We start from the raw sequence: 26201 nt of genomic DNA on the forward strand, positions 1-26201 counted from the left end.
CCATCTCAGTCCCCAGACTCCACCCATCTCAGTCCCCAGACTCCACCCATCTCAGCAGTGTCAGGCATGTGCTCCCTCTTGCAGGATGGGTCTCAAGTTAGATCAGACATTGGCCATTCCCACAAGTTCTTCACCACTATTGCTTCAGCGAGCAGGACAGATTGTAGGTCAAGGTCTTTGGTCCTGGGTTCATGTCCAGGTTCTCCTCCCATAGCCTGTACCTCCCCAGGTCAAAGAGACTAGAGCATAGAGGTGAAAGTTCCAAGCCCACACCAGCTTGGCCTCTCTGTGTTCAGTGGGCTGAGCAGAAGTTGTCCTCAGCAATGAGACCCTACTGTCAGTTTTCAGAAGGCTGCATCTGTCCTAACGTCAATCTGGGCTATTCTTTTGTTGTTATTTTTGTTTTGTTTGTTTTTTTGAGACAGGGTTTTCTATGAAACAGCTCTGGCTGTCCTGGAACTTGCTCTATAGACCAGACTGGCCTCAAACTTGCAAAGATCCACCTGCCTCTGTCTTTCTGGGATTAAGACAATGATGCCACCGCTTGGCTCAGTCTGAGTTGTTTGGGGATCTCCATGGGACCTCCTCTGCCAACATCCAGTCACAGCACTGGAAGACTTGCCTGGCGTTCATACTCGTATCCTCCTTGGTACTAGGAACCCTCACTAAGTCACCCTTACAGATTCCAGAAAGTTCCCATTGCCACTCCAAACCCCACTCCAGCTGCGGAGCCCCCTTCACCCCACCCCTCTGTTCCCATCCTCACCCACCCTGAGTCTGCCCACAGAATCTATTCTATTTTCCCTTCCCAGGGAGATCCACGCCCCCACCCCGTTGGCGCTCCTCTTTCTGGGTTTATGGATTGTACCTTCATTGTTTACTAACAGCTGGTGTCCACTCATAAGTGAACACAACCATATTTGTCTTTCTGGGTCTGGGTTACCTAACCCAGGATGATTCTACTTGGATCATTTGCCTGAAAATTTCATGATGTTATTTTTTTTAACTGATGAGTAATACTCCACTGTGTGAACTTGCCATGTTTTCTTTTCATTCTTCCATTGAGTGGCATCTAGGTTGTTTCCAGTCTCTGGCTATTATGAATAAACCACAGTGAACATTGTTGAGCAAGTGTCCTTGTGGTAGGATGGAGCAACCTTGTGTCGTGAAGTAGATTGAGTCCCCATTTTCTGAGGAACTGCCATATTCATTTCCATGATGGCCGTACAAGTTTGCACTCCCAGCAGCAGTGGAGTGTTCCCGTTGTGCTACATTCTCACCAGCATGAGCTCTGTCATTGATTGCACCCTTCTGACAGGTGCAAGATGGAGTCTCAAGGTAGTTTTGATTTGATTTCCCTAGTGGCTAAGAATGTTAAACATTTTTTTTAAGTGTTTCTCAGTCATTTGAGATTCCTCTATTGAGAATTCTGTTTAGATCTGTACCCCATTTTTAATTGGATTTTTTTTTTTAAAAAAAATCTACTTTCCTGAGTTCTTTATATATTTTAGATATTTGACCTCTATCAGATGTGGAGTTGGTAAAAAATCTTTTTCCATTGCTTAAGCTGTTTCTGTACAGTGTCCTTTGCCTTGCAGAAACTTTTCAGTTTCATGATGTCCCTTTTATTAATTGTTGTTCTTAGTGAGTGTGCTGTTGTTCTGTTCAGAAAGTTGTCTCCTGGGCCAATGAGTTCCAAGCTATTCCCCACTTTCTCTTCTGTCTGGTTTAGTGTATCTGGTGTTATGTTGCGGTCATTGATCCACTTGAAGTTGAGTTTTGTGCAGAGTGATAAATGTGGATCTATTTGCATTCTTCTACATGCTGACATAGAGTTTGACCAGCACCATTTATTGAACGTGCTGTCTTTTTTCCAGTGTGTATTTCTGGCTTCTTTATCATACAAGCAGGCAAGACACCCATACACATAAAATTTTATATATATGTATATATGTATATATATATTGTATTATAAATATTAAATATATATTTTTAAAATATAAATATATATATTTAAAAAACAGTGCCTCTGACTGAGCAGTAGTGGTGCACGCCTTTAATCCCAGTACTTGGGAGGCAGAGGCAGGTGGATCTCTGTGAGTTCGAGGCCAGCCTGGTATACAGAGCTAGTTCCAGGACAGGCTCCAAACCAACACAGAGAAACCCTGTCTCGAAAAACCAAAACAGCAATGCCTGTTGTGCCACTTGCACACAGAAATCCCTAGTAAACTGTACCAGTAGTTGCCCTTTTATAGCTGGAGATATCTGTCCTTCCAAAGCTTACTGCTTTATGTTGTGTAAATATGTTGCTAACATGAAAACATCTTCTAGAAACTACCACTAGATGTCAGTATTGCACCATACTAGATGTCAGGTTGCCCTGCCTGGGCCTGCACAGTCTGAACTAACGCCCTCTCCCGCTCAGCCTGAAACTGCCATAATCAGGTCCATCCTGGTCTATGCTGTCCTGTCTCATGAGAGGCTCCTGTGACACTGAAGCCCCCTCCACACACACTCTAGGACCCCAAGGGGCTTCACTCGCAGGAAGCTTGTGGTAGAGCCTCTGTCAGCCCTACTTCCGGATGATCTTGGTCAGCTTTCCTCCCCACTGCCTTTGTAAAAAATTTTTAAGTTTTTTTTTTTTCATTTTACATACCAACCACAGTTCCCCCTCCCTCCTCCTACTCCCCCCTCCACCTTCCTCTCACCCAACCCCCCCTCATCCACTTCTCAGAGAGGGTAAGGCCCATGGGGAGTCTGGTATATCAAGTTGAGGCAGGACCAAGCCCCTCCCCACTGTGTGGCGGCTGAGCAAGACATCCCACCATAGTGAATGGGCTCTAAAAAGCCAGTTCATGTACTGGGGATAAATCCTGGCCCCACTGCCAGGGGCCCCACAGACTGGCCAAGCCACACAACTGTCACCCTCATTCAGAGGGCCTAGTTCTGTCCTATGCAGGTTTCCCCGCTATCTGTGCAGAGTCAGTGAGCTCCCATTCACGTTGTCTGCTCTTTATCTTCACTCAGCCTGACCCCTTTGTGGTCCAGACGCCCAGGAGACTCCTTCCCTCCCCTCCACTTTCCATTTGCACACTCAGCACTGAAGTTCAAACACAGATCACCACCTGTGCACTCTAGTTTCATGTCCACCTGACAGAAGCTGGAGTCTTTGGAGAGGAGGACGCCTCCCCTGAGAAAATGCCTCAGTAAGCCTGGGCTGTAGGCAAGCCTGTAGGGCATTTCCTTAGTGGTCTCCATGGAGGAGGATTGTGGGTGGTGCAACCCCTGGGCTGGTGGTCCTGAGTTCTATAAGAAAACAGGCTGAGCAACCCAGGAGGAATGAGCCAGTAAGCAGCACTCCTCCATGGCCTCTGCATGATCTCCTGCCTCCAGATTCCTGCCCTGACTTCCTGTTCAGTGATGTGGAAGTGTAAGCATAGTAAACACTTTCCTCAGTAGCTTGCGTTTGGTCGTGGTATTCCATCACAGCAGTGCAACCGTGACTAGGGTGCCACCCTTGCTCACACTCCTCCCTCCAAATGGTTTCCTCCTTCCCACTTGTAACATTAAATATTTTACTGAAGTTATTTCAAATTCCGCAAAAGAACATGACTTACGTCTGTGCCCATCCTAGAGCAGGGCCTGCCTGTTTTCAAGTACATGTTCCAGAAAAAGGGAATGAGCCGGAGTAAGCGTGACAATCACCCACGTGCACCACAACCCCTGTCTTCTCCAGAGTTACCGCTGTACACTCCTACATCTCCCTTCTATACGTAGAGCTTCACCTATAAGTTCTGTCACTTACAGAGCCTGACCACTCCACCCCCACAGGCATCCTTGTGTACAGAGCGCACAGGATCATTGAGTCCTGCCAAGAAGCCTTCATCCTGCGTCTTTTCCGCCAGAAAAACAAGCGTGGCTTCATCAAAGCTTTCACAGACAACGCTGTAGCCTTTGACACTGGTTTTTGTCATGTGGAGAGAGTGATGAGGAACCTTTTTGTGAGGAAACTCTACCTGTGGCCAAGGTAATGACATTATAGGACCGCTTTGTGAGCAGAAGAGCTGTAACTTAGCTGCACTTTACTGCGGTTGATAAAAGCCATTTAAAACTTGCTATTCTGTCTTTGTAAATACATTTGTGCATGTGTGTATCAATTTTGTGAAGAATACTAGTTGTATGGTTATTCTTTTGTTTAATTGTTTCTTATTTCAGAAATAAAACCCACCAATAAGTGACCAAATAGTGTTTTGGTACTGGAGGCACAGTTAGCTCAGCCTTGCTGTTAGAAGCACACGGCAGAGCCAACAAGACCACTCAAGGGGTAAAGGTGCTTGCCGCCAAACCCTGAGGATCTGAGTTCAATCTTGAGGACCCACATGGAAGGAAAGAAAGAATTGACTATTGTCTTCTGAGCTTTGAGTGCTCACAAGGAAATAAAAAACATGTATTTTGGTGTTTTTTTTTGTTTCTTTGTTTTTTTTTTCGAGACAGGGTTTCTCTGTGGCTTTGGAGCCTGTCCTGGAACTAGCTCTGTAGACCAGGCTGGTCTCGAACTCACAGAGATCCGCCTGCCTCTGCCTCCCGAGTGCTGGGATTAAAGGCCTGCACCACCATCGCACATGTACTTTGAAAACAATTGGAGTAAGGGTGGCAAGATGGCTCAGTGGGTAAAAGTGCTGGCTACTGACCTTGATGCCTCAGGTCAGTCCCCAGAACCCACGGTTGTCCTGTGAGCATCACACATGCACACAAAATAAGAGTGATTTTTTTTGTTGTTATTTTTTGGTTGTTTTGTTTAGTAGGGACACAAAGTAGCTGTAGATAGTAGGAACTCGGTGGTTGGGGCCGTGTTCCCTCACCAACACTTGGTTTTGAGCCTGTCTTGCTTTAGTAACACCTCTCTTCAGCAAGACCCCGTGTGTCCTTAAGTCCTGGCATTTTGCTTCTATTGTGTTTGTAGCTGTTGATTTTGGAAACTCTGTCTCCTTAGGTTCCATGTAGCAGTCAACTCGTTCTTAGAACAGCACAAGCCTGAAGTGGTAGAGATCCACGTGTCCATGACTCCTGCCATGCTCTCTATCCAAACAGCCATACTAGACATCTTAAGCGCATGTCTGAAGGAGCTGAAGTGCCACAACCCATCTCTAGAAGTGGAAGATTTGTCGTTAGAAAATGCTCTCGGGAAGCCGTTTGACAAGGTCCACTTCCTTCCTTCCTTTCGCTGCACAGCTGGTTAGGTTGTCATTTTAAAGCACACACGCCATTTTATTTTTTTTTTTTTTTGTTTTTTAATGATTTATTTAACTTTATTTTATGTGCATTGGTGTGAAGGTGTCAGATCTCATGGAACTGCATTTTCAGACAGTTGTGAGCTGCCATGTGGGTGCTGGGAATTGAACCCGGGTCCTCTGGAAGAGCAGTCAGTGCTCTTAACCGCTGAGCCATCTCTCCAGCCCCGACACACACGGTATTTTAATATTCAGCTGTCCTGGTTTAAAGCGGGGCTGCTTTACCTACTGGGAAATAGTAATTTAGTGGCATCTGTGTTTGGCATGTCAGCATACGGCTGACTTTTCTGTTACATGGTGAGTAAATGTCCTATTGGAAATATAATCAGTGTCTCTGTTCCACGATGACCGGAGCTGGGTATCTGGAGACACGGAGTTTATAAGGGAATGCTTCGTAATTACACATTCCTGAATTTACCATCTTTTTTAAAATAGAAAGTTAGGTGCGTTTCTTGATGGAGGGTATTTCTGTTTTTGTTTTGAGACAGGGTCTCACTGTGTATCCTTGGCTGGCCTAGAACTTAGAGAGATATGCATGCCTCTGCCTCCCAAGTGCTGGGACTAAAGGCAATTTTTATTACTGAGACCTCTGTTCTGTCTTCAAAATTATGTTCTGAACAGAGAAAACGCTAAGTCTTCAATACAAGGAATTTTTTTTGTTTTTTCACCATAGCTTAATATTAGGTATGTAAGTGTTCAGTCCAGAATGGTACCTTTCAAAAATTCAGGCAGCATTTTTTAAATTTATTTATTATGTTTACAGTGCATGGATTATATATATATATATATTATATGTATACCTGCAGGTCAGTAGAGGGCACCAGATCTCATTACATATGGTTGTGAGCCACCATGTAGTTGCTGGAAATTGAACTTGAGATCTCTGGAAGAGCAGTCAGTGTGCTTAACCTCTGAGCCATCTCTCCAGCCCCCAGGTAGCATTTTTTAAGAACATGCTACTGTCTTTTGAACTGTGGCTCCATCTTGGTGTCACTGGGAACAGTGTGTGGGGACTGTGTGCGTGGTGACAACAAATCTTATTGTTCTAATAGAGTAGATATGTCCTAGAAACGCAGAATGCTTTATTGAACACAATGCTGGCTGATGTCGCTGGCTGGGAGAATCAAGGATTGGTTTGGACATCTCACATTAATCACATCTAAATATAGATAGATCTTGCATCAGGTAAAACAAAAACTTGAGGTTCTGTGCATCTTTAAGAGAAGTTGCCATTGTAGAATGGCTCTCACCTTCCTCTTACCCAGTCACATGCATCCCTCAGGCACCCTGTCTGCTCAGTGTGAGCTATTAGATGAAGCTACTATTTCTGTTTCTAACAAGTTGCTGGCTTTTGGTACTTAGCAGACCTTTTCTGTCTGTAGTGTGTTTGTGTATGTCTGCATACATGTGCCACTGTGTGTTATGTCTGTGTGCTGTGTATACGTGTGTGCATGGGTGTTGTACATGCTTCTGAATGTATAGAGGCAGCGGAGGACATAGGGCGACTTCTCTATCACGTCTTTCGCTGACAGCTAGAATGTCTCTGCCCCTCATAGTTCCGGGGTTATAAGGCATATGCCTGTCTTCTTATGTGGGTGCTGGGGATTTTAACTCAGGTCCTCCTGAGCCATCTGACAGTCAGTTAATAAGAATTAAAGGAGATTAACTTCATCCCATCATAAAAATAGTAGTAGTAATAAGATATACTTTTTAAACATTAATAGGATCCTATCTCAAAAAAATAAATAAAAATTAGTAGGATTTGGTGTCCTGAAGTGTTCTAGCCACTTTCTTGGAAAGAAATATTTAGTAAAATATAAATAACAAAATATTTAGAATTTTAAATATGCTTTTACATATACATATAAGGTTAGTGAATAACCCTTATTGAAAGCATGGCTGTGTTGAGAAAAGCTATAATGAACATATCTTAGCAGTAATAAATTATATTCTCTTTTCAGACAATCCGCCATTACTTGGACCCTTTATGGCACCAGCTTGGAGCCAAGACTAAATCCTTAGTACAGGATCTGAAGATACTAAGGACCCTACTGCAGTATCTCTCTCAGTATGATTGTGTGACATTTCTCAATCTTCTGGAATCTCTGAGAGCAACAGAGAAAGTGTTTGGCCAGAACTCAGGTGGGAGATGGAAACACTAATGTTATTCTGGGAGTGGTTGGGATGAAGTGTGCGGGAGGATGCTGTATTCAGCTGCACGTTATAAACTGCGTCCCATCTCACTGCACAAGGATGTAGAGCTTTAGTGAAAGCTAATGCTCCCGCCTACTTAACTTCTGTTCTATATATTAAATATTCATAGCCATTTCAGGCAGCTTTATTTCCAGAAAAGACTTTGTAGTACAGACAGTCTCCAATTTGGAAATAGGTTGTGTTCTGGAAGTTTAGTTGGTAGGAATTTAAAATTAATTTTACTCAGAGACCCCAAGGAATGGGTTTTATCTACTAGAGTGCCAAAGCACTAAGAGATTTGTTTAGAAATATATCCATGTACAGTGACGTTATGCTAACTACTCAAGACCCTTGAGTCCTAAGGTCGAATTTTATGCAATCAATAATTTTTACTGCTTCTTTGGACATTCTTATACAGAATACAGAAATAGGGATATGGCACCGTGTAGAGCACATACATAGCATGTGTATGTTCCCTAGTATTGTGTGCACCCAAAAGCAATGAACTGTGAACTACAAGGTACACGAGAAAAGGCTTCACTAGCTGGTGGTACCCGGTACCCCTGCCTCGGGCTATTCAGAGTGGAGCTTCCTGCCCAGCCAGCCATGAAAATGTCAACACAGCTGTCTTAAAATTATTGTAAAGAAAGTTTGAATAGCCCATACCCTGTGGAGACCTCTTGGGGAGCTCTGAAGGAGTCCCTCGGCCACACTTTGAAACCACTGGTCTAGTCGAGCCGAGGCCACAGCAGTACGCGACACTAAGGCACAGCTGCTGTGAAAGCAAGATTACAGCGAGTGGCCCAGGTGGGTTATGTGCCGTTAGAGTGTTTAAAACTACCACTAACTGAAGCCCTTCTTATTAACCATTTTCTTAGGTTGGCTTTTCCTGGATGCTAGCACCTCCATGTTTGTGAATGCCCGTGCACGAGTTTATCGTGTTCCAGATGCCAAACTGAACAAAAAGGCCAAAATGTCCGAGAAGGTGGCGGGTACAGAAGCGCAAGGTCAGGCTCAGATGCCTCTGCTCCATTGGTGTGGGCGCAGGAGCCAGAGTAAAGCTGTTACACATGTGAATGCCTACGGTGTGTGGGAAGAGCGCACGTGAAGACCAGCTGAGCGCCTTTGCCAGAGAGCACAGGGGTCAAGGCCAGGCGTCAGTCAAGAGTCTTCTTACTGCTACATAAGAAACAGTTCAGCCATTACTATTCTGGGCACTGAAAGTCTTAATGAAACATTATAGCATTCTTTGCAACGTTTAAAGATTATAAATATGCTAGCCAGAAGTAACTGTAGTCTGTATTCTAGTTTATACCTCGTAAGTGCCAAGTGTCACTTTTTCTAAGGCCTGGGATGGAATAGTTAACACTTATTTCTACCTAATTTAAAGATCTATTCAAAGTAGTATCTTCATAATCTGTTTGAATGCTTTTAAAAAAAATAGTTGTTACCTGCTTTTAGCCATGTTTGGGATTGTAGAAAGCACAGGCACATTAGAAATAATAAATATTGACGGCCTCTAGTCCTTGCTTTGTGTAGCTGCTTTACAGTGTCACAAGCGACAATAGAGCTGTCTCTGTTGGCCATGCACACAGCCTATCCATGTATGCCATCACCTCTGCACATTCCGGCATATTGGGCAGCAGCTTTTTCCAGGGAAGCAGCTCCTGTTTAGTATGCTAGACACCCAAGGACATGTCTGTTTCCAGCGATGCTAGTTTTCTGTTGTGGGAAAGCTTTTGGCATGGTTTGGCTACAAATCATACAGGATGTGGTTACATTTTATTTCTATACAGAAACAAAAAAGGAACTGGTCCTAGAAAGCAACCCAAAGTGGGAGGCATTAAGTGAAATCCTGAAAGAAATCGAAGCTGAAAATAAGGGGAGTGAAGCCCTTGGAGGTCCAGGTAGGAGCAAAGGGAGATGGTGCCATTGGCTTAATCTTTGTTTTTGTTTCTGAGACAAGAACTCATTGGCCCAGATTGGCTTTGAGCTTGCTGTGCATCTGAGGCTGGCCTTGACTTTCTGATTTTTCTTTCCTATACTTCCTAGTATTAGATTCCGGGAAGGTGCCACAAGACCCCACACAGCGCAGTGGCATTAACTGTCAATCACATGGCTCCCAAGCCCACTTCAGTTTGTTGTGCTTTTCTCCAGGTTGAGTTATTCTGTATTCACGAAGCACATTCTTGACTGCCTGGCTTCTTGTGACCTATTTAAAATTCAGCAAATTTCCATGTATATATTCACCAGGTTTCAAATCTCGAATCTCCAAGGAATCAGTTAGTGGTGTTTCTGTTTTATATCCCTAGCCAAGTGTCTTTCCAAAGAAGCTTGAATGCCTCCACTAACTGAGCCCTTAAAACACAATTCCGAGTTCTGGGCCTTCTACCTGCAAACATGTGCTAACAGATGACACAGCAGACTACACCAGAACTGTAAATTCAAAGTAAAACTAGATAAAGAGCAAATCCACATGTTTGAAAGTACTGCAAAGTAATAAAGGCAAGCAGGGTGATATAGTGGGCCGTGGGTAAATGAGAGCAAGGCACAATGGCACTGTGTGGTACCGCAGTGAAACCAATTAGTCTGTGTACTATTTAAATGGATAGTCTTTCCAACAATGCTGAAGGGGCTGGTGGGGTGGTGCAGCAATTAGAGCCCTTGCTGCTCTTGCAGAGGGTGATGCTCAGGCCCAGCACCCGTTAGGCAGCTCATGAGCACTTGTAACTCCAGCTCCAGGGGATCTAGTGCCCTCTGAGCTCCAAAGCATCTGCATGTTCACACTCGAATTTGGGCACATGCACAAATAAAAAATGAATCTTTTTTTAAAAGGCGTTTGATCCTTATATTAGTAGATACTGGTGATAATTACCCAAAACTTACAGTACTGTGATCTAAGATCCAAGGTCTCAAATGCTCACTTAGATAAGGTACAAAGACTGATAAAATGTGGGGTGAGGTTTCCCAATACCAGATGATGTGATGTTGACATCAGTTTGTCTCCTTCTAGGCTTCTTTCACATGGTTGTTAAAGTCATTCAGATGTACCCAACCCTTGTTCTGCAGCCAGGATAGCTAGGCCTATGGACCAACACAAGGGCTTACACTTAAAGCATTAGGAGTGGCTGGTAAGATGGCTCAACCTTTGCTGCCGAACTAGACAACCTAAGAACAGTCCCTGGAAACCACATGGTGGAGGAGAACAGGGTTTCTGACCTACACACACACACTAAATAAATAAATTTAACCAAAACTTATAGTTAAAACAACTGAGCGGTTTTGTAACTTTGTTACACAGTTCTCAAGAGGCTCAACTAGAAACTTGTTCTGTAATCCAGACTGTCCTTGAACTTGGAACAGCCCTCCTGAGTGCTGGGATTACAGGCTGTCATGACGTTAGTTTTTATGACAATCATTTTCATTTGACTCAGCTAACTGGAAATTCTCTCATTTTTATCTCTGTACATACGCTTTACACATGCATAACAACTTTACTAACTCGAGAAGACATCGTAAATGTTGTTAGGAGTAAGCCTCTGCTCTCAGCTGTATTTCCATGTTAGCTGCTTGGAACTTAAACGACACCGGTTTCTCAGCTCATTGTTAGTTAGGATAGTGACGTTGATCAGCTGATTATGTCTCCAGACTTTGCAACGCTGTTTTTATTGCTCTAAAATCAACCTTTAGATATAATCTTCTCTGTGAACTACTTTTCTACTTTTCTTAAGAATTTCATTTTACATTCCAATCACAGTTTTCCCTCCCCCTCCTTCCTCCCTCCCCTCACATCCCCCCACCCCACCCCACCCTCACCCACTCCTCCCAAAGGTTAAAGCCTCCCTTTGGGAGTCAACAAAGCCTTGCACATTAAGTTGAGACAGGACCAAGCCTCCCCTTCCCCCCCCCCCCCACACCCCCACATCAAGGCTGAGCAAAGCATCCCACCATAGGGAATGGGTTCCAAAAAACTAGCTCATGCACCAGGGCTAGATCTTGGTCCCACTGCCAGAGACCCCTCAGACAGACCAAGCTACACAACTGTTTCCCACATTCAGAGGGCTTAAGTCCTGTGCAGACTCCACAGCTGTCGGTCTAGAGTTTGTGGGTTCCCACCAGCTTGATTGAGCTGTCTCTGTAGATTTCCCGTCATGATCTTAACCTACCTTGCTCCTAAATTCCCTCCTCCCTCTCTTCAGCTGGATTCCCAGAGCTTACTTTTCTACTTTAAAGATAGAAAATCACCTCCATCTTGGGGGTGAAGGCAAGCCATTCTTTCTTATGATTTAAGATTTGACATTTGAATATATCCATTTGGGCTGTAATTTGGCATCTAGAAGCCTCTAGAAAATTAGTCATTAGAAGTTTCGTCAAAGCCTCTGCTCTACCTCGGCTCTGCTTTAACTAGAGTGATTAGTCCTGGCCTTGGCGTCAGTCTGGAGGAACAGTGTGGGATTGGGGCCCCAGCCCTTTTTTAAGTAATTTATAAATTGGATTCTTTGCCAAGGGTTTCTCTAGAAGGGGACAGGGGACCCAGGGTGACCCAAAGGAGCGAGAATGGGAGTGAGCAAGCAAGCATGCGTTCTCTGATTGCAGGCCAGGTGCTGATCTGTGCAAGTGATGACCGCACATGCTGCCAGCTCAGAGACTACCTGACCATGGGGGCGGAAGCCTTCCTGCTGCGGCTCTACAGGAAAGCCTTTGAGAAGGACAGCAAAGCTGAAGAAGTGTGGGTGAATTTTAGAAAGGAGGATGGTGCAAAGAGAACCAAGAAGTCTGACAAGAGACCCAAAGATGCCCAGAACAAAGAACGCACCACTACCAAAAAAGGGGCTCCCAGAAGGAAGAAGCGAGAGCTGACTCTGACGCAAGTGATGGGGACTGCTGAGGAGCCGCCAGAGGAAGGGGCTGCGGAGGAAGGCCGTCCCAGACAGGTCACCAGTAGCCCAGAAGGCTGCGGAGGAGAGGTTCAGCACGAAGCTTTTGATTTAAATTTGTCATCTGATGCGGCCTATGGCATCCTGAAAGAGCCTTTGACCATCATCCATCCGCTTCTGGGGTGCAGCGACCCCTATGCCCTGACGCGGGTTCTGCACGAGGTGGAACCCAGATACGTGGTTCTGTACGATGCAGAGCTCACCTTCGTCCGCCAGCTGGAGATCTACAGGGCCAGCAGGCCGGGGAAACCGCTGAGGCAAGTCTGCTTGGTGGTTCTGTGGGCTTTAAGACAAAAGCTGACTGACCTGCATGGGGGTTTTCTTACCTTTAATCCACCGTGAGGTTGGTTTGTCCCTGCTTTGTGGCATGAGGAAGTCAGCCACCCCTGTTAAATTACAATCTTCCAGCACCTCTAGCATTTTTCCTGCCCTGTTCATAGCTGTCTTTATGTCTGAGTGTGTCTCTTCCAGGGTACACTATCTGTAAGGTCTAGGAAATTTATGACGTTCTGTGTAATATCAAAGAGACTGTGCTAATGACATAGCCAAATGTTCTTAATCTCCTAAAACACCCTGTAAAGTTTTAAACGTTCTTCACTGTGTGTTGGTGTGTACACACCATGACAACTTGCAGGAACTAGTCAATGCCTTCCCTCTTGTGGGCTCCAGGGATTGCACTCAGATAGGAAGTCTCTATCTATTGAGCCCCCTCACCATCACCCAGTTTACAGACATTAAGACATGACTCTAGGTTTTATTCTTATAAAAAGCAAAGTGTTTTAGGAATTACTGTACCAAGTTTTCTTGGGTTTCTAGAAATATCTCTTAAAAATCTATCAGTCTATCAGATGAGAAAGTGATGTTTCCCAAAGAATACAATGTTCTCGTTCTCCAGCTAGCTCAGGGGAAATAAACATCAAAATTAATATCTTGAACTCAGTCTGAACCAGAAACAGAGCCAAGAGAAACCTTTGTAGCAGGGTAACTAAGGCAGCCTTTCAGAGCAGAGGCCTTTTCAGGAGCCCGGGCGGCATTGCGAGCCAGTCAGCTACCCAGCCTCCAGCCAGGAGCTCCCAGGTACTGTATGTGCACCAAGCTTCTTGCCCAAGAACACAACCCTGTCTTGTTTGAATCAAAATGTCAAGCGTAGAAGAGACCTGGGAATTCAGCTGTTCGCCTTGTCGGTGGGAAACTGAGGCCCAGAAATAGAAGTTGATTTGGCTTCAGACAACGTGGTACATCCACAGAGCAGCTCATGTCTTCTAACTCACCCAGCGACCTGTCCCCCCTCTGCGCCTCAAAGTAAGATAGTCTGGGAAGTGCTCGAAGGAAAGCACTTAGAGGGACGTGCCTCTAACAGAGTGAGGTGGGGGTGGCATGAGGCACAGGACGCAACCTCAGCCACAGAAAGAAAGCTGTCTGGTTTTTAATGATGTATGTATACGCGTGCACCAGTCGCCAGAGACCGAGTGTGGGTGCTGGAAGCTTGAATGCTGGCCCTCCAGAAGGGCAGGAAACACTCTTAACCAACTCTCTCCAGCCCCAGAGCAGAGCCCATTAGAGACAAAACCCATCAGAAGAGTGAGATCCCTGATGCTATCCGTGTGTCATGGAAAGCATATTTAGCTCTGGTCTGTTGTGACGTGAGCAGAGGAACTGAGAAAGTACTGTGAGGTGAAGGCCTTAAATATTTAATGCATTTGCTTGTCGCCAGCAGTGAGCTGTCCTAAGCTGGTTCTGATGATGATTGTCCAACTTTTAAGCTATGGTTTGGCAGAAGTACAAAGAAAAAAGTTGAGAAAAGAAGCCTCTAAGAGATGTATGGGGTGTTTTTTATTTGTTTATAGTTGTAAAGAAAGAGTTCTATCATTCAGTTATATTCCAGTATTTACCTAAACTGTGTTCCTCCAGTTATTGACAAGAAAAGGAAGCTTCACGGGTACCAGCCCTAGGAGGCAGGGTCCGTGTAGCTCCACGTGAGCCTGTGTGCTACGCGTGAGCAGGCCTCGCTCTTACTTGCCTTTCTTTGCTCAAGTGTCCAGGGCTCCCTTTCTCAGATTCTCCACTGTGCTGTCTCCCCAGGGATTAAGAAGCTATGGTTCTGCAACCTAAACGAGTTCTGTCTTAACCCACAGGGTTTACTTTCTTATCTATGGAGGCTCCACAGAAGAGCAGCGCTACCTGACGGCTCTGCGAAAGGAGAAAGAAGCCTTTGAGAAGCTCATCCGGTGAGATGGTGGCCCACAGCACCGTGCTTAGAGTAGCCCTTCCCAGGGTCAGTGGACGGCCACCGGACACCTTAGGAAGAGAGGCAGGAGAAAAGGGAAGGGGGAGGCTGGTCCCTGGGGCCTGCTTCACACACCCCTCCTCTCCCTCTCTCACCCCTGCAGGAGCTTAGTGTGGGTTTAGTGAGTAGAATCTAAGTTGTATCCCTTACCTGAAATACTTGGAACCAGAAGTATTTTAAAATTTGTAATAGTTTCCTATGCGTAATAAGATGTGTTAGTGACAGGATCCAATCTTGAACATGAAGGTAGTGTGTCTGCTAGTCCTGTGGCCTGAAGGCCATTGGAGGCAACATTTGGGCGTGACTGTGGGTCCCTTCAGCACAGGACTGGGTGTGGGATTCCCTTCCCGCCCTGCTGTGTTTGTGGGTTCCTTCAGCACTGGGTGTGGAGTTCTCTTCCCAGCCTGCTGTGCTGAGCAGCCACACACTCTGCATTTCATAGCACTTTGAGTTTCTATCATCCATAGCGTGCGGCACCAGACGCACTTGCTTCCCCAGGAGACAGCTCTCCAGCCTGCACCCTCTGAACTGTGGAGTTTCCCCTAGACAAGCCTGCTTGTCTGCAGATGCTAAGGTAGCTGCTCTCCCATTTCTGGCCACTGGAACTAGAATCACTCTAAGGTGGTATTTTTTTTTTTTTTTAAAAAAAAAAAGGTGTGCTGTTTTTTGAATGTGTGTATGTTTTTGAGAGTGGATATCATGTTGCCAATCCTGGTAGGAAATGCTTTTCGGTTTAATATGAGCTGTTACGGACAGTCACAAACTGACTGTTGGTCTTTCACCTCTAAGCACCTGAGGAGCTCAGATGACCCACCAGTAAACATACCAATAGACTGCCATGGACTAAGAGGCCAGGGTTAGACCAACCATTCTAGACCTGACCCAGAGAAAGCAATGGCCTACATCTTCTTAACTGACTTTCCATGCCTTGAACGTTGGCAGTGTGCAGGGGCAGTAAGCCTAGCTCTGAGCTAGACAGAATCTCAGAGTGGTCAGTGTCCCACAGGACCAGCTGTGGGTGCTCATCCTCCCCTCCCTCATCGTGTGTGTGTGTGTGTGTGTGTGTGTGTGTGTGTGTGTGTGTGTGTGTGTATATTTTCTTTTTGGTTTATTGAGACAGGGTTTCTCTGTGCAATAGCTCTGGCTGTCCTGGAACTCGCTCCACAGACCAGGCTGGCCTCGAACTCACTGCCAGAAGTACTTTTTTTCTAAACTCGGACCTATTTATTATAAGTAAAGTCTTCCACTTTGCCTAGCCGAGCAGTTATACTGTTCAGCATCTTAGGACTTACTCTCCTAGAAGATTGGAGGATTTGAGTGGTGTTTGTCTTTAAGAACACAAAACAACATTTGGGATCCATTGCCAGTACGGTATTTGTACTCCAGCTGAGCCAGGAGAACGGTTGCTGTAACAAGACCTCCAGGGTGATGCTGTAAGAAAACAGCCAGAGAGGAATGACTCGGGCAGCTAGCTGTGAGCGAGGACTGCTTGGCTGCCTTAGAGATGAGTAGGTTTAATTGCTGGAGAGTAAGGACAAGATGCCACCTGTTGGACGGGTCAGCGGTTCACAGTGAAGGGTCAAGACTGCGTGCCTTTGCCAAAGAGACCTGGCCTGTGTGCCATCCAGAGACTCCTCCTTCCCACATCATATCACTACTAAAGCCATGCACATACCACTGAAAATCCCAGCACCCTGGGCAAGCCTGAGCTACGTAGTAAGAAAATGAGCATTGGAGATTTTACTGCAGCACTGGAAAATGTCAGTACCTGAGGGTGGAGTGGACAGTGGTCTGGAACTTTAACATCTCATGTCTGTCCCGGGGCAGCCAGAGTAGCTGTGCTGAGCAATGCCGGGAAGGGATGGTGCTTTTGGTGGCAGAAATGTCTGGTAAACGAGTTTGTGTCTGCTGAGCGAGACTAACTTTCTTTACGGTTACCAGTTCCTTTCTGGGCTGCGAATTTGCTCAGGAGGGAAAACAGTGCCAGCCTTCTTTGAAAGTAGACTGTCAGCTTCTTAGCTAACCCTGGATAACTGGGAGGCAGGCCAGTGCCACTGAGGGCTTCACTCAGCATAGCAGGGGTGAGGTGCAGGAACTACTCTCGGGACAATAGGCGCATCCTGCAGTCGGTCTTTTCAGGTAGATTGCATCAGCATTGTTTCCATTTTACAGATTCTTAAAGAACTGAAGCAAGGAGCCACTGAATGACTTATTCTGGGTCACACTGCCAATAAGGGCTCTGTCCCTGCTACTGACTACACTATCTAATCACAAACAGCAGATCCATCAGGAAGCTGGGGCACCCCCCACACACACACACACCAGTGACCTGTAACTTAACATGTGAAAGTAGTAGAAATAAAGAGGAAAAATCAAAAAATGTTAGCGAAAAAGATACTGAGGATCTCCTAGTGTCCTTGAGTATTTGGCCGTCCTCTCGTGTCCCTTGGGTATGGCCAGGAGGTGCAACTGGTCAAGGGTTTACATTAAAGAGCCCTTGACCTGGCCTACAAGACAGCAAGGAGACCAACCAAAGCCTTGTCCATCCCCCGTTTGGGCCAGGACCAGCTCTGTACTGGGGGTTACCATGCATCATGTAGAGTCCACATTATACTTTCTGGCTCACTTGTGCCCACCTAGATCACACCATCCTGCTCTGCATAGTGCTGACGCTGGTGGAGACTCATGCGCCCCGGCAGCCCCTCCTGTCTTCCCTAGCCCCAGTCCCTGCTTCAGCTGTCAGTGCTGTGGGTTCAGAACTGATTTAGTCCTCAGCACTGCTGCAGGCCTCAAGAGAAAAGGTCCAGGTGTGTGTGTTCTCTCACACCAGGCACACTTGGTACTTCAGTCTTGTGAGTTAGCCGTCCCAGGCTTAGTGGTTTTACCATGCTGAGTCAGGGACTTACTTGACATCATGATGTCTGTCAAGTCTTAGCAAGTGACACAGTCCTCCTAACACACGTGTGTGAGATACTGGGTTATTCCAGAGACTTGAAGAAGGATTATATGGTCATCTTTATTATGTTTGTTTACTTGTTTCTTGCATGTCTGTATCTCTATTCATTCATGTATGCGTGTATACTATGTGGGGTCAGAGGTCTACTTGCGGGAGTCAGGTCTCTTCCATCAGGTGGGTTCTGGAGCTTAAACGTGGATAGTCAGGCTTAGTGGCAAGCCCCTTAGCCCACTGAGCCATCTTGGCAGCCCAGTGATTACTTATATCCTGAGCGCCTACACAGAACAGGGGACACTCCATATTGCTTTCAAGCAAACCCACGAGGAGTGACTGCTGTTCCCAGCTCTTTCCCAAGATGTTGGTTATCGGTTTGATCCCTGATAGAAATCTTATCCTTGTATTGGCCTTGCTTCTCCTTTGAAGCTCGTGGTAGTTGGTGGGACCTCCCACCTGCAGGGTTTCTATCCAGAGTCCTGTCGTGTCTGTTTCCATTGTCTTTTTCTCAGTCATTGACTGAACCCTCCCTACTTACGACCCTGAAAAAATATCAGACTTTAAATAATTTGTTTTTCATTATTGATATTGCCTTAACCTTGCAGCAGGCTCAGGCAATCTCAATCACATAATGGAAACTAAAGAACTTCTTATTTGAACTCTGGAGGGTGAGAAAGGAAAGCACAGCCAAGTGACTCTTCCTGCTCAGCTCTTCCCATTTGCTTATTTATTTCTGATGCATTCCTTGTCAGTCAATGTCATATACAATCCTCCTGCCTCAGCCTCCTGAGTGCTAGCATCGCAGGTGTGCACCCCTAGTGCCTCCTTAGAGATGAGACGTTTCCAAAGATTCATCTAGAATGTTGGAATTAGTCAAGTAATGCTTACCATACTTGTTCCCTCAGGGAAAAGGCTAGTATGGTTGTCCCTGAAGAACGGGAAGGCAGAGATGAAACCAACCTGGACTTAGCAAGAGGCACGGTGTCCACAGATGCTCCCACTGACACTCGGAAAGCTGGTAAGTCCTGCCTGGGTCTAGTAAAGGAAGCTGTGAAGCCCCAGGGCTACATAGCTGAGTTTTTCTAGATAAAATATTAAAAACACAAATCAGACTGGGGAGATTGCTCACCTGTTAGGAGCGCTTGCTTGGCTGTTCTTGCAGAGAACTTGAGTTCAGTTCCCAGCACCCATATCGGGGAGCTCACAGCCACCTGTAACTTCAGCCCCATCCCGTGGCCGCTCTGAGGACCTGCTCTCCTGTTGCGTATATAACCCATGCAAACACACTTCAAGTAAATGAAAATAATAAATATTTTATAAAGAAAATGAAATGAGGGGCTGGAGAGATGGCTCAGAGGTTAAGAGCACTGACTGTTCTTCCAGAGGTCCTGAGTTCAATTCCCAGCAACCACATGGTAACTCACAACCATCTATAATGAGATCTGGTGCCCTCTTCTGGCATGCAAGCATACATGGAATGAATGTTGTATACATAATAAATAAATACATCTTTAAAAAAAAGAAAAGGAAATGATTGGGGGAGATTCCAGATGAACTCTACCAGTGAAGCCTTGGGAGAGCTGGGTAGGTTCTGTAACCTAGGGAAACCCGAAGATTCACAAGGTAGCTGAAGGAAGCTTTCTCTAAGTTCTTCTGCCTGTCCTCTCGGGGTCATACGTTGCTGGGACTTCTTGGGGCACACATGTGCCCTCCGTGCTCTGAAGCATTTTCTGCTTCTTGCTGTCTCTCCAGTCCAGGTGTTTGGCATGCACCAAGGCCTGCTGGCCTCCACGTGAACCTTATTCATAGATCCCCATCCCATGGCAGCAGTTGTCAGCCAAGCAACATGAGAGGGTTAAAGTTAACCTAGCCTCTGAGGCCAGTGGACTGAGGCTTTCGTGCCTGTGGCAGTCTGCCTGCCACGGGCTCAGAAACAGTGGAGCAGCTACCAGTGCACAGAGGCCCTGAGCCAAAGTGAACTCCTCTCCTTATGTTGTTCATGCAGGGCTTTGTCAGGGACCGGGAGAGAGGGCTGGGAAATGGCTGAGGAAGGCCCATGTCCCACCCCACTAGCTAGCAGGAAGGAAGCCACTACCGAGAATTGCCCTCTGAACTCCACACATACGCTGTGCATGTGTGGCCCGCTGGCTCCAAGCAGATTCTGTTTCTGTGTGGGAGCATCTGATGGTGAAGGACCTTGGACTGCGCACCCCAGAAGCACTGTTTCAGAATAGCCATGCCTTTTTTGAGGCAGATACTTAGCTCTGCCTAGCTTGATGACCTTTTAGGAAGACAGGGTTAAGGAGGGAGGGCCAAGCATAGTGCCACACACAGAGCACTTTGTAGAGGTCTGCCCTTTGGAAACGTCTGTCTGAGTTTCCTATTGCTGCTGAAAAAAAAATTACACAAACTTGATTCCATTTCATTCGGGGAGAACTACCTGTTTTCTCTACAAATACTATTTTCTAGAATATTTGAAAGTGTTATAGCACTCTTCCCTGTGACATGACCTAAATAACCCTTTTCATAGGTGGCCAGGAGCGGAATGGCACCCAGCCCAGCATCGTGGTGGACATGCGTGAGTTCCGGAGTGAGCTACCATCCCTGATCCATCGGAGGGGCATCGACATTGAACCAGTGACACTGGAGGTGGGCGATTACATCCTAACGCCCGAGCTGTGCGTGGAGCGCAAAAGTGTGAGCGACCTCATCGGCTCGCTGCACAGCGGCCGCCTGTACAGCCAGTGCCTCGCCATGTCACGCTACTACCAGCGCCCAGTGCTGCTCATCGAATTTGACGCGGGCAAGCCCTTCTCCCTGGCGCCACGTGGTGCCTTCTTCCAGGAGATAAGTAGCAGCGATGTGAGCTCCAAGCTCACACTGCTCACCCTGCACTTCCCACGCCTGCGGCTGCTCTGGTGCCCCTCACCTCATGCCACAGCCGAGCTGTTCGAGGAGCTGAAGCAGAACAAGCCACAGCCTGATGCGGCCACAGCCATGGCCATCACCGCGGACTCGGAAACGCTGCCTGAGTCGGACAAGTATAACCCCGGCCCCCAAGACTTCGTGCTAAAGATGCCAGGGATCAATGCCAAGAACTGTCGCTCCCTGATGAATCAAGTGAAGAACATCGCAGAGCTGGCCTCTCTGTCCCAGGAGCGGCTCACAAGCATCCTGGGGCATGCAGGAAATGCCAAACAGCTGCACGACTTCCTCCACACCGCTTATGCAGACGTGGTGTCGGGAGGCAGAGTGAGAAAATGAGCCCCGCGCTCAGATGCTGTTCATTAATCATTTGCCTAGCAGTTCATTCGTTCCCAGGGCTTTTAGGGACAGACCTTCTGTCCCCACCATTTCCCCGAGCTCTGGGCTGAGGTGTGTCCTTCCCTTCCCTTGCTGGCTCTGGCCCCTCTGTGCCCTGTCTGCACTAGGTTTGCAGTGCTTATTTTAAATGGGGTGTGGCAGGATTGTGCCACCTGAAGCAGGCAGTGCCAGCGTGTGCTGCTCAGGCTGGTGAAAGATCCTCCATCGTGTTCCTGGCACTGTGTACACAGGGTGTGGCAGAACTGAGACAGGGCTGATGTTCTTATATTCCTGCCAGCCACGGGACAAGCCAGCCCACTAGTCTTCCGGTCACCACGGATATGAAGTGAGTGCTGTGACGTGGTTGCTTAAACCGGTGCTTTGGCAAAAACTGTTGACAAGATTTGATGAGGTCATGAAGGATTTCTCAGAAATCTTGGTTTTCTCAATGTTTGACCTCCAAATTCCTACTCTAAGCCCAAATCACATCAGAGTCCGCAGCCTCCTCCCACCCCATGTCACTGACATCATTCACATGTCAGTAACGTTGGCACCATACCAGAGGCACGGCATCCTGCCCATGCCCCTGTGCTGACCAGACACGAGCAGAGGAGGCCCAGGTGCTTTCTAGATGTGGGTTTCTCTTCTTCACATTAAACAGTAAATGCAAGGTCAGTGCAGAGAGTGCCTATGAATTCGGAAGAAATGCGTAGCTGTTTAAAGACCCACAGACCAAATCTCATGGTTGATTTAGACTGACCTTTCTGTGTTAACATGGAGTTCACATGCCATTTGCAAACTGTGGTATGTTAGTCTAGCTGTTGATGTGTGCAGTGACAAGCAGTAAATTTTCTACCTCAGGAGCTGATGCCGACATGAATTCTAGCCTTGCCGCACATGGTTGATTGCGTCATCAGTGTCAGCCATCTTTGGTTTTTCGTGCCAAACTGATTAAAGTGGACCTTGTAGCAAAAATACTGTCTCCGACTTTAACAAAAGCACTTTGAACTGAAATTTCCTGTTGACATCATGATTTATTGGTACTTAAGAGTGCAGCTGTCCCTCAGTGTCCATGGGCGGTTGCTTCCAGGACCCTCTGATAGAGCAGAGTCTAGATGCTGCGGGCCTTTAGTGACATTTGCTCATAAACCCCTCCTCCTGTGAACTTCAAACCATCTCTAGGTGGCTTACAGCAATAATGTAGCATAGGTGGTGTGGGGGGCTGTCCCCTGGGTGTTCAGGGCTAACGACAGAGTCTGCATGTTTAGTAGGGGTGCATTTGTTTCCTGTGTTCTCCATCCTTGGTTAAATCGGAAGACGTGGTGGACGCTCAGGAGGATCTGGTGTTCTGTCCGGGCCCGTCAGGAATGAGTTGAGAGTGTCAAGACCCTGTCGATTACTGGAGGCTTCTAGTATGTGATGTGGGAAATAGGGGGGAAGATGAAAAAGTGAGTTCAAGGTGGAAAAGAAATCTGAGCTATTTGTTTCTTCCCAGGATAGAAACATTTGCCTTCCGGACTAGGGCAGAGCTGCCTGGTGAGCTGCACTCACATGCTGGCATGGGTCCAGCTCATTGACACTGACGTGTCTCTTCCACTCATGGGGCAGGAACTCCACCTCCCTTTTCTGTTGTTTTGTTCCATAAACCAAAAATCTTAGCATTGCGCCGCTATGATGGGCATTTCATTCAGGTTAAATTCTCACAGCACCACTATGATTTCACCACTATGATTTTCACCACTATGGACATTTCATTCAAGGTCAGATTCTCACAGCTCCTTTCAAAGCCACTGTTTTAAACGTCCTTGTTACCTAGTGCAACAGTCTTTAACACATTGACTTCCAGGTTCGTCTGCTCCCCGCGTCAGCTGTTCACTGTGGCGCATGTGGGAATAAGCAGCCGCACAGTCTCCCCTGGGCTTGACCATGACTGATGGTTTCTACTTAACCATAAGTGGTTGTCCCAATGATAGCCCACCACCTCTTCCTAACTGTCTCTCGGATTTCCAGGTGTGGAACCTTCTAGTACATCCGTGAGCTGTTTGGTTTTCTCGGACTTTCTTACACAGGTTTAGAATCTGTGCTAAAGGAACAGGTAGCTGCCAACTGCAAGTCCGACTTTGGCTGCCTTTGACTTTTGTTGTTGCTCAAAGTCATAAATACCCAGTTTACTGATGAGCCTGGGGCAGCTCTTAAAAGGCCTTTGCACGCTGGGTCAGCCTTTTGGTTACAGCCATTTACATAAAGCCTTGAGCCTCAAAATTACAGGAAATTACCCTTGGGTTTACTTGTTTAAATCCTAGCACCTCTCTTGGTGTTTTCTTGAAATTATCTAAGGAGATATCGTACTTAATAGTAGCCACCAAGCAGAGCGTGGTGGCACACAGTCCTAATCCCTGCTCTGGCAAGGAAGAGGCAGGTTGATCTAAAAAAAACTAAAAGTGGTGGCCGTCAATACTGTCCTCAAGTAGTCTTGGCTGCCCCTTTGGTGGACAATCACCAGACTAACTCTGCAGATGTCTGAGTGCCTCATGTTGCAATCCTCACTCAGGAGTACTGGAAATGACCTCATCCAGCCCCAGCAGGTCCGGAAAGTATTGAGATACAGGGACTGGGAGGAAGGAGGCTCAAGTCTGGCCTTTCCTTTTGTTTTTCCAGCAGAATTTGATTTCATGTTGCCTTAGAGAACATCTTGAGGGAAATTCTCTGTTAGTTTAACTTAGAAATGTTCACTCAAAAGAATCTTAAGAAAGTGTAGCCAGCCAGGCTTTGACATGAATTGTTACTTTCCTCATTTAGATGTTGATTAACTGTGCCCTGTCTGGTCCCAAGCTTCATCACATGATTGTCCATATTTGTCAGTGACACTTGGTAGCTGCACCCCTGGACTGCTGGGCGGCTGTTTCTGTCTGTCTGTCTGTTTTAATTTATGGTTGTATAAGCCAAGATTCGATAAGAGGGAGTCAAAACTGAAATATCTGTGTGTGTTTGTGTGTTTATTCAGTATCTTCCTCAGCTTCATGGGCAAAAAAGGTTTTCGTTACACGGAATACATGGTTTAAGTGCATTTGCTCTGAATTTCTACTCCCGTCTGGAGCACCGTAATCCACATTCTGGATCATCAACACACTTTCCTCGGTCATTCCCTTCTCTACATCTTATGAAAGGAGGTGGAGAAGAAAAGGGCACCAATTGGTGGTCTGGAGCATCCAAACAAAGAGTCATATCCTGTATTTTTTTTTTATTCCTTTTAACTCAGAAGTTGGAAGAGGTAAATTATCCTTTCAATAGCAATGGAATTTATAATCTCTTAAGCAAGTTTAATTATAGTTTAAATTGGGTCACTACAGTGGTGTTCTGGTTACTGCCTCTGCTTTGAAGAGTGCAGTGCACAGCCTTTGTAATGGATGGGAGGCAGGCTGCTCTTGATGTTCCCCCCTCTGAATGAAGACTGGCAAACTAACCTTTTCTTTTCAACAGTGCTGTCCCACGTTGATTGACCCTCGTGCCTTATCTCCTCAACCCCCAGCACAAGACCATACAGGTGCCACCATGTAAGCCTCCTTCATGGTGTCGAAGAGACCAGAGGGCTTGAGCAGTTCACCCGGTGTCATTCAGTATTCATAAAACCGTGATTGAAACCCACATGGTGGGGCTTCAGAGCCGTAATGAAGCATGGGCGTGGGAGGGCACCTGGAAAATGACTGTTTGGGGGATGAGTGTCTGTGTCCACTATCATGCCTGTGACTCCACACACACTAAAGGAAAAGCAGACCTGCCTGTTTCCTAGTCAAGATGAACGCGGCTCTGGGCAGAGGATGGAAGAATGCTCAGAGCCCCTGTGCACAGCCACCTGTCACCTCCAGCTCTGTAGGGCTGAGTATCTTGCACTGGATGATTAAGAGGGCTGTTTGCAGCTCTATAAAGAAAGTAGGAATTTGGGGGCTGGAGAGATGGCTTAGTGGTTAAGAGCACTGGCTGCTCTTCCAAAGAACCCAGGTTCAATTCCCAGCACCCACATGGTAGCTCACAACTGTCTGTAACCTCAGTTCCATCCTCATATAGACATAGCAGGCAGAATACCAGTGCACATAAAATAAAAATAAATACGTTTCAAAAAAAACCAGATTCTTGATAGATATAGTTGTGCTTGCCTGTAATCGTAACACCAATACAATGGGGACTGAGGCAGGATGGTGGGGTTCAGGGCCAGCCTAGGTGGCTGCTGGTCTCTGCATCTCTTCCCATTTGCTGCCTCTGATGAGGACTGTACAAGGCAGGGATCCAGGAATATAGCAGAATGTCATTAGTGATCTCTCCATTAATTCATTCATTTGACCGTCGTGTTTGGTTCTGCCCTAGGCTTTGGTCTGTCCAGGTCTGGAAAGAGGACTTCAGTGAGTGAGGGCAGTTTGCTGCTCCAGTAAGAGGTCCTGAGTTCAAATCCCCAGCTCTCAAGTAGCAGCTGGGCATAGCTGCATGTGCTTGTAACCTCAGTGTTGGTGAATGAAGACAGCCTATCTGAAATGGCGAGTTTCGGGCTCCCCCATCTTCTACATGCAGGTACATGGACATGTGTGCATACATCCAAAATTATTTTATGAAAAAAAATCTTTACCTTATTTTTCTTTTCTATGAATCATGGTTTTAATCTTTGAAAACTATACTTTCTGATAGTATTCAGCCCAGCTCCCATGACTCCCAGGGATAAAGGCCGTTTCCAGCATCATACATCCAGAAGTTACACCTCATTAAAAAAAGTGTATTGCTGGTGTAAACGGAGGTTTCTCTGTCCCATCCCATGTGCAGCCGCTTCTACACAAAAACTCAGAGGCTTAATATTAATTACAAAATGTTTGGCCTATAGCTCAGGCTTATTACTAGCTAATTACATTTGAATTAACCTGTTCCTATTAATCTTTGTATTGCCATGTGGGTATGACTTTTACTAATCTGCTGGCATTTTGCATCTTGGGTGGCTGCCTTGTGTCTCTCCCCACTCTGCCCTCTCTCTCCCTGTATTCAGTTTGGCTTTCCCGGCTAGCTATATTCTGTTTTGCTACAGGCCAAAGTAGGTTTTATTGTCAACCAAAGAATGCAACACAGCATACAGAAGGGAAATCCCACAGCATTTCTCCCTTTCTGTCTATTCGGAAGGGAAGGTTTCAACTTTAACGTAGTAAAATTACAGCCATCAAAACAGTTATCAAGTAAGAATTACAGTTACAATATCTATTTTT

The 26201-nt window shown here is 46.3% G+C and overlaps 1 protein-coding gene across 1 annotated transcript in view; it reads left to right on the forward strand.

The window, feature by feature from the left end:
• Ercc4 (ERCC excision repair 4, endonuclease catalytic subunit) overlaps positions 1-24886 on the forward strand; it is a 30238-nt gene extending 5352 nt beyond the window's left edge. Inside the window, exons 3-11 of the mRNA XM_005350337.2 lie at positions 3832-4027; positions 4994-5201; positions 7253-7433; positions 8363-8491; positions 9281-9391; positions 12081-12678; positions 14557-14649; positions 18564-18676; positions 20189-24886. Coding sequence (XP_005350394.1) covers positions 3832-4027; positions 4994-5201; positions 7253-7433; positions 8363-8491; positions 9281-9391; positions 12081-12678; positions 14557-14649; positions 18564-18676; positions 20189-20922 — 2363 coding nt within the window. The 3' untranslated portion in view covers positions 20923-24886. The remainder of the gene's footprint in view (positions 1-3831; positions 4028-4993; positions 5202-7252; positions 7434-8362; positions 8492-9280; positions 9392-12080; positions 12679-14556; positions 14650-18563; positions 18677-20188) is intronic.
• Positions 24887-26201: the final 1315 nt, after the last annotated feature.

The sequence above is a fragment of the Microtus ochrogaster genome, chromosome 7 (genome assembly GCF_000317375.1).
Source record: "Microtus ochrogaster isolate Prairie Vole_2 chromosome 7, MicOch1.0, whole genome shotgun sequence".
NCBI lineage: Eukaryota > Metazoa > Chordata > Mammalia > Rodentia > Cricetidae > Microtus > Microtus ochrogaster.